At 35.7% G+C, this 12,788-nt stretch overlaps 1 protein-coding gene across 1 annotated transcript in view; it reads left to right on the top strand.

Moving 5' to 3' along the window:
• The first annotated feature begins 254 nt into the window (after positions 1-254).
• LOC311091354 (NLR family CARD domain-containing protein 3-like) overlaps positions 255-12,788 on the top strand; it is a 39,173-nt gene continuing 26,639 nt past the window's right edge. Inside the window, exons 1-8 of the mRNA XM_084127270.1 lie at positions 255-482; positions 813-909; positions 990-1,103; positions 1,922-2,035; positions 2,281-2,376; positions 2,571-4,295; positions 5,493-5,582; positions 10,202-10,375. Of these exons, the coding sequence (XP_083983396.1) occupies positions 860-909; positions 990-1,103; positions 1,922-2,035; positions 2,281-2,376; positions 2,571-4,295; positions 5,493-5,582; positions 10,202-10,375 (2,363 nt within the window). The 5' untranslated portion in view covers positions 255-482; positions 813-859. The remainder of the gene's footprint in view (positions 483-812; positions 910-989; positions 1,104-1,921; positions 2,036-2,280; positions 2,377-2,570; positions 4,296-5,492; positions 5,583-10,201; positions 10,376-12,788) is intronic.

Below are 12,788 nucleotides of genomic sequence, written 5' to 3'. Positions count from 1 at the left end.
TTTGCGTACTACAAACTTGTGAAAAATTAAATGTTTTTTTTGTGTGTGATATTTGGTGTTTTAAAGGTGTGGTTTTTGAGGGTCAGATGGTTTTGAATATTTAATATTTTTATGTTTTTTTTATTATTATTTTTATTATATTATTATTGTGAATGTGTATGAGATATAAATGGTGACTAAATAAAAGTTGTTTAATCCTCTCTCTCTCTCTCTCTCTCTCTCTCTCTCTCTCTCTCTTTCTCTCTCACACTCACACACACACACACACACACACACACACAAATAGAAAGTGAAAGTAAGTTAGAGTTCCCCTGTCACCATTTTAAACAGTAACAATAGGAATACAATATGCAAAAACAGAGCATCAAAGTGTTAAATAGAAACGTTTGTCAAAGTTTATTCAGGAATTTCCATGTAGCTGTTATGTATGATGTTAAAGCTGGAGGATTTGAGAAACTGTATCTTGTAAAAGTTTGATCGAGGTGAGTGTTCATGTATGACTTCCTCATATTAATATGAATCTCTGGAGGACATTTTAAGTGATGATTTTAAGTTTGTTTGATATAAAATCTTTAATAAAGGGGTTCTTTCACTTCAATGTTTTTTTTTCTTTCTATGTCCTTTTTTTATATGTTTCGTGATGTCTGCGATTCTTCAGAAGTTTAACAGCATATGTGTAAACATGCATGACTGAGCTTGAGTTAACACAGTTACATGATCCTTTTTCTCCAACACTCCAGATATGTTCAGCTAAATTATGAAGGTTGTTTAATTTAATCATTTAATTTAGTGTGAATGTTTTTTTCATTCAGAGTCAGTGGAGGAGATCAAACTCATCAGATTCTCCTGCAGCTTCATCATGGCTGATTCACAAGGATCCAGAGATGGAGATTTTTCTCCAGGATGCAGGTACTTTCAACAAACACTGTTAAATATGGTTTAACATCACAACAAAAAGATAACAGATTTTCATGTTCTCTGTTTAACAGTTCAGTCCAGCAGAAGAGCTCAAACCCAGAGTCCAGCTGTGTGTCTATGAAGAGTAACCAGTCTATGGATCAGCCAATAAAGTTTAAGAGTGGAAACACACCGTCTGATCTCAGGTACTAAGAATAAAATTTCTATAAAAGATGTGCTTTTAATAATATTTTTATAATTTTGGAATATACTGTAGGGAAAGTTTAGCTCAAAGGGTTAAAATTATTATTTAGTATTAAAGGATAATTAATTGATTCTTTTGGGAATATTTATAAATTCAACGAACCTTGAAGGAATCAAATTCAGATAATTAATCAATGTATTCATCCACCGAATCTCTCATACAATTATCTGTCTGTTCTATTAAATTATCACTGGTCCTTAAACAGTAACTATTTAATATTGATCAGATTGAAATTCTTGGCACGGTAGTAGGAATCTGCCCGAACCAGTGACCTCTATTTGTGAACATAAAACCAACTACATCATCATGTGAATACAAACAAAACTTTACTGAATACTCTAAGACACACTTACTCTAAAAGAAAATACAACACATTAGTCTTTTAATGACAGATTATTCAAGTAATTTTACAGAAAAACAAACAAACAAAAAAGAAACATGAATCAAACCTAAAACCATTATCAAAAGTTACACCCACACATTTCATAGATTATAACAAGGGATTAAATTTTTGTCTTTCGTCTACTTGATACATTGTGCATTTGCGGAGCATGGTGTTCAGATCCTGACACTTCTATCTAGTTCGGTTTCAGTTCAGTGTCTGGGTTCAGACATTCATGCTCCATGTTTTGTCTCTTGTTGTGAGCACACGGGTTGAGTGTTCATTCACTCGCCGTGTGCTCTTGTCTTGTGTGTTTTTGTCAAGTAATACACATATAGACTAGGCGTTCTCATTGACCAATCTTTTCCCTGTTCCAGTTCAGTCCAGCAGAAGAGCTCAAACCCAGAGTCCAGCTGTGTGTCTATGAAGAGTAACCACTCTATGGATCTACCAGTAAAGTTTAAGAGTGGAAACACACAGCCTGATCTCAGGTATATTATTTCTATAAAAGTTATGCTTATAGGATTTGATTTTTATGAAATTGTTATTAATATACAGCAGTGTAATGAGTTCCAATCCTGCAAGTTGCAGTCTATTAATGATTACCATTGTGCTCTTGTGCAAAGCTCTATGTTGCTAATACATTCACACACTGTAAAAGCTGTTGGGATGTTAATGACACAATTACATCAATATCAGTGTGTCTGATTCTTTACACTCTTCATTCTGATTTAAGGTCAAATGTTCTATTCACAACAGTTAAAAACAAAACTGTGTACAAGCCTGTGATTCAACCACAAGACTTTAATGAAAGCATGTATCCTGGTTTCAGGTAAAATGTAGGACTTTTATTGTTGTTGATTCATTTTAGGTGCTGCAATGCACATTACACATCACTCAAACACATGATTAGTGATTAAAACATTTCAGAAACCTAATGATCTGTGTCCCATAATACAGCTTTTTGTAATTTATGAATATTTACTTCTCTAAATTGTGTAATAATCTAGAATTTTAATCTTACAGCCATGACTCTAAACCTGCTGAAATCCTCAACACATTGAGATCAAATCTGAGACAGAAGTTTGAGTGTTTGTATGAGGGAATATCAAAGCAGGGAAACCCAACACTCCTGAATGAGATCTACACAGAGCTCTACATCACAGAGAGTGAAAGTGGAGAGATCAATAATGAGCATGAGGTGAGACAGATTGAGACACAGTCCAGGAGAGCAGAAACGGAGGACACATTGATCAAATGCAGTGACATCTTTAGACCTTTACATGGACAAGACAAACCCATCAGAACTGTGCTGACAAAGGGAGTTGCTGGCATTGGAAAAACAGTCTCTGTGCAGAAGTTCATCCTGGACTGGGCTGAAGGGAAAGAGAATCAGGACGTCCAGCTCATATTTCCACTTTCTTTCAGAGAGCTCAACTTGATGAAGGACAAAACACTCAGTCTTTCAGATCTTCTTCATGTCTTTTTCCCAGAAACAAAAGAAATGGACTTATCCAGTGATAAGTATAAAGTTTCGTTCATCTTTGATGGTCTGGATGAGTGTCGTCTGTCTCTGGATTTTCAGAGCGATGTGAGGTTGTGTGATGTGACTGAATCAGCCTCAGTGGACGTGCTGCTGACGAACCTCATTGTGGGGAATCTGCTTCCCTCTGCTCTCATCTGGATCACCTCCAGACCAGCAGCAGCGGATCTCGTCCCCTCTGAGTGTGTCCATCGAGTGACAGAGGTACGAGGCTTCAGTAACACACAGAAGGGGGAATACTTCAGGAAGAGAATCAGTGATCAGAGTCTGGCCCACAGGATCATCTCACACCTGAAGTCATCAAGGAGCCTCTTTATTATGTGTCAAATCCCAGTGTTTTGCTGGATCTCAGCCACTGTTCTAGAGAAGATGAGTGAAGCAGAGAGAGGAGAGATTCCCAAGACTCTCACTCAAATGTACACACACTTCCTGCTCATTCAGACCAACATCAAACATGAGAAGGACTATGAGAAGAAAGTGAAAGATGAAGACATGATTGTCAAACTGGGGAACCTGGCTTATCGGCAGCTTGTGAAAGGCAACCTGATCTTCTATGAGGAAGACCTGAGCGAGTGTGGCATTGATGAGGCAGAAGCATCAGTTTACTCAGGATTGTGCACTCAGATCTTCAGAGAGGAGTTGGGCTTGTATCAGGGGAAAGTCTTCTGCTTTGTTCATCTGAGCATTCAGGAACATCTAGCAGCTCTATATGTGCATCTCTCCTTTATAAACAATAACATCAATGTGTTTGACCAGATTACCAAACCAACTAATGGAGACAAAGTTTCACTATCTGATCTCCATCAGAGAGCTGTGGATGAGGCTTTAGACAGTAAAAATGGGCATCTGGACCTTTTCCTTCGTTTCTTTCTGGGTCTGTCAGTGGAGTCTAATCAGAGTCTCTTACAAGAACTGAAGACACAGACAGCAAACAGCTCTCACAACAATAAGAGAACAGTTGACTATATTAAAGAAAAGATCAGTGAGAATCCCTCTCCAGATAAATACATCAATCTGTTTCACTGTCTGAATGAACTGGGTGATCTTTCTCTAGTGAAAGAAGCTCTATCTCATATGAGCTATGGAGGATTACGTAATGTGAAACTCTCCTCGTTTCAGTGGTCAGCTCTAGTTTTTGTGTTGTTGTCCTCAGAGGAGACACTGCAGAAGTTTGACCTGAACGACTTCATTGGAGCAGAAAATGATCGGTAAGTAACACTGAGTACAATCATTACAGTCTAAAACATTATGAACAAAGAAACAAAGAGTTTACATGTTTTTGAATCACAGGGCAAAGATCGATTGCTGGGATATTGTACATAATTTGCGGGTACTTCTCAAAGGGAGGCTGTGTCCTAGTAAGGCTGCATATCTCGGCTGCCACGTCATCAAGCGCCTCTGAAGGCCATTTCAGTTTGAAGGATCCCTTGAAGGCAGCTTTGGTTTTGCATCCCTAATTCAGCTCACTTTGAAGGATGCATCAAGTGTATCCTTCGTGTCCTTCAATAACCCACAATCCTTTGCACACATTCCAATTCACAAAATAGAACTGATGGAAAACAAGATGGCACTGAGATTATCTGAGTGCATTATGAAATGTAAGACAAACATAATATTTTTGGAGATGAAGGTATACATGCTATCTTTTGTTTTGGTGTAAATTAATCACTTAACACTAAACTTCCAATAATGTAAGACACTGGGAGACATTGCATTAATAAAAAAGCCAGTTAATATACAATTTTTTAATACAAAGTATTTTTCCAAATAATAGTATTTCCGTGCCGTGGGGGCGGGAAAATGTGTGACATAGCCATGCACACTTACTAGACTGTCTCATTCAAGTGTTTAATGCTGAGGATTCGAGCCTACAAGCCTCAGAAGGACCTGACCAGGAAAGACACAACCTCACTAGGATGCAGCCTTCAGTTTGAGGAGCACCCAATATCAATATATGGGAGACTCAGAACTACAGAGAGGTGGGATGTCTGATTGTGGCAGTGAATCCGTTAAATTATTGTTCTGTGAGTCACTCCTGAAATTGCGATGGTTGGAGACATGGCTAGGAGACATAGTGATAACCATAGCAAATGACGGGACAAAAAATTCTGATATGTCAAAATAGACCTGTGCACTAAGTGTTTTACTGTAAATGCAGACTAATAGACATGCCACAGCAACATTGACAAGAAAAAGAAAAACATATCTGTGTTGTCTGAATATGTTTAGTAGATTCTACAGTTAGATACTATTTGTTTTTTAATGTAATTTTTAAAGCAGTGTTTATATAATTGAAAAAAATATTTGAAGGATATTTAGGAAGGTATTTAATGTATTATTTACTTATTAATTATGATTATTATTTTTTAGCATTAATAATTAACTTATTTTTTATTTTCAAATAGTAACACATCTATCACCCTGAAAGCACAAAATACAGCAGATGAAGTTCTTCAGAAGCTGCTACCTGTGGTTACAGCAACTAGATACGCTGAGTAAGTAACACTGAGAGCAATCATCACTGTTAAAACATTATAATATTTCTTACTTTAAAAAAATATATAAATTAATGGTTTAACAAAAAATATGAGTGTCACACTTCAGAATTTAAACCCTCCAGCTATCTGACCTTCCAGGCTTCTATTATAAGAGCATTAATGTAAATGTGTTTCTGTTCATTTTTTTTTCAAACTGAGACATGATTAAAATTACTTTCTGCTTCTGTTTACTTTCCGTTATGTTTTAGCTAATATGTTTCATCTGAAGGAAATATATGTTTTCTGCTGTGAGATGAGGCGTTTGAGTGATTCTAATATTCATTCATGTTTCTTTCATGCTATTTCTAGAAGTAAAGAGGAAAAAATAACTTGTCCACTCATGCTCATGAACTGAGGTGCTACAGCGATCTGTCACGCCACATTAATGAGCATCAAAACCACATTTATTGTTTGAATTTTTTGATAAATTTGACAGAATTTGAAAGCTGAGACTTTTTTTGTTTTTAAAGTAACATAGCACAAAGCTTTGTGCGATTTATTGGACGGAGGCGGTGCCGTGCTATAAATAATGTTTCGTTAAGTTTTATTTACGCATAAACTGAAAACAGCACAGACTAAAAGATTGATTCTATGGATTTATGGATTGAGATCAGTTCATTAAAAGAGAGATCTGTTAAAATTAGGAAATCAATATTTTTAATCCAGCTCTATTGATCATGTCTCTGCTCTGGTTAAATTATACATTTCTATTCTAATACATTTCATATGGTTACAAGCATATATACACGGTTTGAGCAGTTGAGCATCACCTATCTCTCTTATCAGAGGTCACGGTTGCACACAGGCAGCACAACAGCTGCACCTTTTCTCTCTGTGTTATTCAGAAAGTACATGCTGAACAGTACATGGACAAAGTATACGCTGCATAAGCATCATAACATCAAATGTAATAAATTCAGGCGTAATTATGCGGTTGACCTGCAGGTGACTGCTTGAGTCTGTCTCCAACACAAACAAGCAGATTACGATTACTGCAGAGCTCTCAAGATTTACAACCACTACACACATATATGTGTCTTATTTTACTATCTGTATACTGTTGTCGTTTCTGTGTAGTGGAAGCTTCTTCTGAATGAATGAATGTGCATTTATATAGCGGTTTCATATGTACTACTGTACACCCAAAGCGCTTTACAATCATGTTGGGGTCTCTCCTCATCCACCACCAGTGTGCAGCATCCACTTGGATGATGTGACGGCAGCCACAGTACACTGGCGCCAGTGCGCTCACCACTTGTAATAAAGCCAATTCAATGGATGGGGATTATTAGGAGGCCATGATTTGCAAGGGCCAATGGATGGAATTTGGCCAGGACACCGGGGTTATACCCCTACTCTTTACGAGAAGTGCCATGGGATTTTTAATGACCACAGAGAGTCAGGACCTCGGTTTAATGGCTCATCTGAAGAACGATGCTTTTTGACAGTATAGTGTCCCAGTCACTACACTGGGGCGTTAGGACCCACACAGACCACAGGGTGAGCGCCCCCCGGCTGGCCTCACTAACACCTCTTCTAGCAGCAACCTAGTTTTCCCAGGAGGTCTCCCATCCAGGTAGTAACCAGGCTCAACCCAGCTTAGCTTCAGTGGGCAACTAGTCTTGGGCTACAGGGTGATATGGCTGCTGGCTTCTGTCACCAAAACAAATTCTTTGTCTGTGTAAACATACTTGGCAATAAAGCTCTTTCTGATTAAGATTATTTCAGAGCACTCAAGATCTACAACCATTTTAAATGCTACTTAAAGGTGCATTGTGTAATATTTAGGAGGATCTGTTGACAGAAATGCAATATAATATACATAACTATGTTTTCAGTGGTGTATAAAGACCTTACATAATGAACCGTTATGTTTTTATTACCTTAGAATGAGCCATTTCTATCTACATACACCGCGGGTCCCCTTACATTGAAATGGCCATTTTGTGCCACTATGTTTCTATAATAGCCCTAAATGGACAAACTGCTCTACAGAGCGTCACTATATTTTTCTTTATGCAAAGAAGCTAACTTAAATCAGTGAATAAAACACTGACACAATGATGAACAAGTAACAATTATATTCGCAATAACATATCATTTTACTGAATAATTAAGAATCAGAAAAAAGATCTGCTCACAAATATAGGCCAAAAAGCTCACAGGATTTTATTGTCCAGAGGCCACAAATAAAGTGAAAAAGTGAAAAGAAAAAAAAAAGTGCTAGCTGTGCAAAACGTTTTCGGGTTCAACCCTTCATCAGTGCCATGTGTTACCAAGCATACACCTGCGGTAATTTACATACGAATTACCATAATCCATGTAACATACCGGAATCTGTTTTTATCCCATATAAAAATATTTACATGATGCTTTTGGGAAATGTGGCCCTGTATGTTTTGATCTGAGAGAGTGAAGAGTGTTGTGACACTGCTATATTAAGGATAAGAGAAAACTGCATACTTATTTTACAAAAATGAAGGAAGATAAAATACTGTAAAAAAAAAAGTATATGTATGATTCAATTGGTTTTAGGTCCTAATTGAAGTTCTCTGACTTTTGTATATGAGACCTTTATGTTTGGTGCAGAAACTTCTTGTAGTTTGAAAAACTGTTTGAACCAAACAGAACGTTTGGTGAATTAATGTTTTTGAGGACTGTTTACAGATTGGTGTTTTTAGTCTTTAACCTGTTAACCGTTGCCAGTGCGCCCGCGCACTGAAGTGTTTTTTTTTTTTTTTAGTTCAAAGTTACTGTCAGATTTAATGTTATACCTTGACAAACTATACATCATTAAAAAGATGTAAGACTCAAGTTTCAGTTTTTGACCACTATTGTATTCTGAGAAACTTATAGTGACAGTTATGTCTTAATTTGTGTCAGGAGTTATGAAATGAAAAAATGAGTCGATACCTTTAATATGAATTATGAGCGTCAGCCGCGCTCCCATTCAGAAAAAAACTCTTTTTCTGAATGGTCATAATGAAGCTAAAAAATGTGCCGATTTGGAGAAATATTGATAGATTCTCATAGATTTACATCATATTTCTATAGAAAGGAATAATATTTATTGAATTTTTACCCAAATGCGTCGATGAAATCATTATGAGCGCTTGGTACTCTAATGTGCTGTGTTTTCAATTCATACCAATAGCCTGAGGGCGCTATATGCACAATAATAGTCATGATCATGTGACATTCCAGGAAGCCTCGAACACACACACAGCTAACAGAGATCGTTGTAATGGATGTAACATGCAGATAAAGATGTTTTGAAGACAATAAACATGATTGCAATGATATTTGATTTGCCTGTGTTCTTCAAGCCATGTCAGGTATTTTCATAATAATAGATTATATTTATAATGTAATGCTAATCGATATAGACTTTATCATCGCACAGAATACTATAAAATAACATTTTCTGTCTGATTTTTTTATCTGAAGCCAAATTAGATCACAGAAGATTATTTAAAACACTCGACTTGCATTATAAAGTAAGTTTGGAGCACAAACATGGTTTTAATATCATAAATGGTCGTGTATTGATGGTGTGCTAAGCTAACATGCTAGCTAGCCCCAGGTGCACCTGCCACCTAGAAGTTATTCTTTTATGATTTTTTCTAAATAGGAATGCTTACTGAAATGTTTCTTTATTCAAGAAGCGCATTTGATACAGTTTCAAATGTGAAGTGAGAACTTTAATAAAATAAATTAGGGTTTGAAACCCTATGAATAGCCTGTGAATAGCCAGTCGTTAGTAACTATAATGCAGACAAAAGAAATGCATATTTAGAGCCATAATCAGGCTGGAGAGGTGTGAATGTGTTCAGGTGAGACTGACACTGAATGGGGCTCGTTTGCACCACAAAACAATAGAGTCAAAAGACTGAATAGATGATGACTAAACATCAGTAGCATTTTAGAGTCTAATCAAAATAAAGTCATATGACATGATCTTGAAAAACATTTAACTAAATACAGTTTTAGACTTATCTTCATATTTTAAATATAATATGGTCAGACATGTGGCTTTAGCTGCAGTGCATTTCTAGATTGCTACAGTGCCAACTTCAATTTTATTTTCATGAAGATGTTTCATAAAAATCAATTTCTAATAACTTTACAAGACTTTGAAGCTATTTATAACAATTTTTTTCATTATGACAATAATAATTCTACATTTACAATAAACTAACAGCTGTCAGCTTTCAAATGAGATCATACTTGTGCTTTTAGTACAAAGGGTTCTTGAACTGTATCTGTTTCAGTTTGGGTATGTCATTTCTTAGGATTTTTCAAAAGTGGGGTTGCAGCTTAACAGGTTAAGTCATTTATGGAGTAATTGCCCATTGAGGTTCAAGAGAAGACTTGGGATTTGTTGTATTTTTGATATTTCATCACGTTTGATACATTTGTTTGTTAACCTGTTTATGCCTGTTTTTGTTTTCTTTCAAGAATTGTTAGTTTTTCCTCTATTCATGCATGCTCTGAGAGTTACCTGAACTTTTTAAGTAACTACTGGTTTATTAAAGTTGCAAACCAAGTTTGCTATAGTGTGTCATTGTTCTCTACAGGTTGACTAAGTGTGGTGTCACAGATGAAGGTTGTCCTGCTCTGGCTTTAGCTCTGAGATCAAACCACTCATACCTGAGAGAACTGAATCTGAATTGGAATAAACTAGGAGACTCAGGAGTGAAGCTGCTCTCTGGTGTACTGGAGAATCCTCACTGTAAACTAGAGATTTTGAGGTAAGATCATCTCTCTGATAGTCACATGCTCTGGGGCTCAGAGATATATGTTTTTAGATAGTTCATATTGAGACCAAATCAGAATGTTTTGGAATGTAATTAACATATAATGTTTTTTCATGAATGACATTCAACAGTATTGCAGTTAATGTGTTTGATAGCTGAAGCTAAAGCTGATTACTTTCATCTCCACTCTCATCACATCACATCTGTGGCAAAAGCTACATTAGTGCAGGGTTCCACTGGCCCACTTAGATTGACATCTGGTCCACCCAATCAAATGAGACACAAAATAATACAATTTATTGAGCAATTATTTGAGTTTGAAAGGTGTGCTTTAAGTTTATTAACATTTATAATTTATTGTCAAGGCATTTGATTTAGTTGATTATAGCTAATATGGTGATGGTGAATGAGTTAAATGGGTCATTCTACAGAAACGTCCACTTTTGGTATGGCAAGATGTCTTAAAATTGATTTCTTTTTCTAACATTTAAACTTACACCACATTATTAGATTACCCTTTGACTTTATGAATACGCATAAATTACAGCTTAATGATTTTTTATATTTTTTGTACATTTATTTAAAGACCGCATGTACCATTTTTTTGTCACTGGTGTTACCTTACTTTTTTGGCAATATTAAAGGTTTTTATGAAATATTATTTCAATTTTTTTTCAGCACATGTAGACAGAGTTAGCGAAAAATAATAATAATGCAACAAATAAGGAGATTATGTTTTATTTATTTTAATCAGGTTTGTTAAAAGTGTGCTTGAATGAGGTTAGTTCATCTGCGCTACCATCTATTTGCTATAACAATGAAAATATTTGAAAACCATTTAAAATCAAGTTAAAATCAAGTTAAAATCAAGTAATGATGTAATCCTTTAAATCTTAACTTTTGAGTGTAGCAGAATAAAATGGATGTAACATTATTACTATGTCACATGTGACATTGCATTTAATGTGACAGAAAAAAAGACAGTAACACCAGTGACACAATAAAGTTTATCTTTAAATGGAAGTCACTGGTGTTACTGGTGTTACCCATAAGAAAGGTGACACCAGTGACAGTAACACCAGTGACAATTTTCATGAAAAAAATATTTTACAAAATGGCTGCTGCAAGGTAACAAACCACATGTTGTCAATCATGGTATACCAACTAAATTAAGTAGTTTAATCCATTTGTATTGTAGTTTTTTTACAATTACCTAACAGTAAAGTAGGTCATACCAGTGACTTCAACTAAAAGCTTCATATGAAATCATGAGATAAATGAGAAGATTTCTGCTAACTGAAAAGAGACAGTGGATCTACCGTGGGCTTTTCTTCATAGATATTCAGGAAATTGGCAGAAGGAAGTCAAGTGATGTCATCGGTGTGATTTTTATTTCAAAATAAGAGATTTTTGTTTAACGGTAACACCAGTGACACAACTCCAGGGGACCACTACTTTCATTATAAATTTTATAATATTTATTCTGCAATTTTTTTATATATATCATGTACATAATATATTTAATAGTTATGTATACATTATTGTATTTTAAATGGTGTAAAAACCTGTTATTGACCTCAAAATAAAGCATTTTCCCTCTGTACATGACTGTGGGGACGAGCACTTCTGTGGTGCTTGAAATTCTATATAATTAATAAAAATCAAATATTGCCACATTGATGGCTCAAGAGGGTGTAATTGTTCAAATAACATATTGTTTTATTTTAAAATGTAAAGAAATTGTAACCCTAAAGTGTTTTTTAAATGTAATATTTCTGTAAAGGCTAGGGACAGAAAAATGGACATTTTCATAGAATGACCCAAATGTTAGTTTAAATAATACCTTTGTTTCTATTAATGCTTATTTGTTTTGTTTCAATCTACCTTTTATGGTTATCAACCTACTGCAACTACTGTACTACTGCTTCTACTATTACTTCTGCCAATACAGTGAGGAAAATAAGTATTTGAACACCCTGCTATTTTGCAAGTTCTCCCACTTGGAAATCATGGAGGGGTCTGAAATTGTCATCGTAGGTGCATGTCCACTGTGAGAGACATAATCTAAAAAAAAAATCCAGAAATCACAATATATGATTTTTTAACTATTTATTTGTATGATACAGCTGCAAATAAGTATTTGAACACCTGCCTATCAGCTAGAATTCTGACCCTCAAAGACCTGTTAGTCTGCCTTTAAAATGTCCACCTCCACTCCATTTATTATCCTAAATTAGATGCACCTGTTTGAGGTCGTTAGCTGCATAAAGACACCTGTCCACCCCATACAATCAGTAAGAATCCAACTACTAACATGGCCAAGACCAAAGAGCTGTCCAAAGACACTAGAGACAAAATTGTACACCTCCACAAGGCTGGAAAGGGCTACGGGGAAATTGCCAAGCAG

This window comes from Abramis brama (assembly GCF_963993115.1).
Source record: "Abramis brama genome assembly, chromosome: 10".
Classification (NCBI taxonomy): Eukaryota; Metazoa; Chordata; class Actinopteri; order Cypriniformes; family Leuciscidae; genus Abramis; species Abramis brama.
Note: the sequence above shows the minus strand (reverse complement) of the source record. Positions and strands in the feature narration are given on the sequence as shown.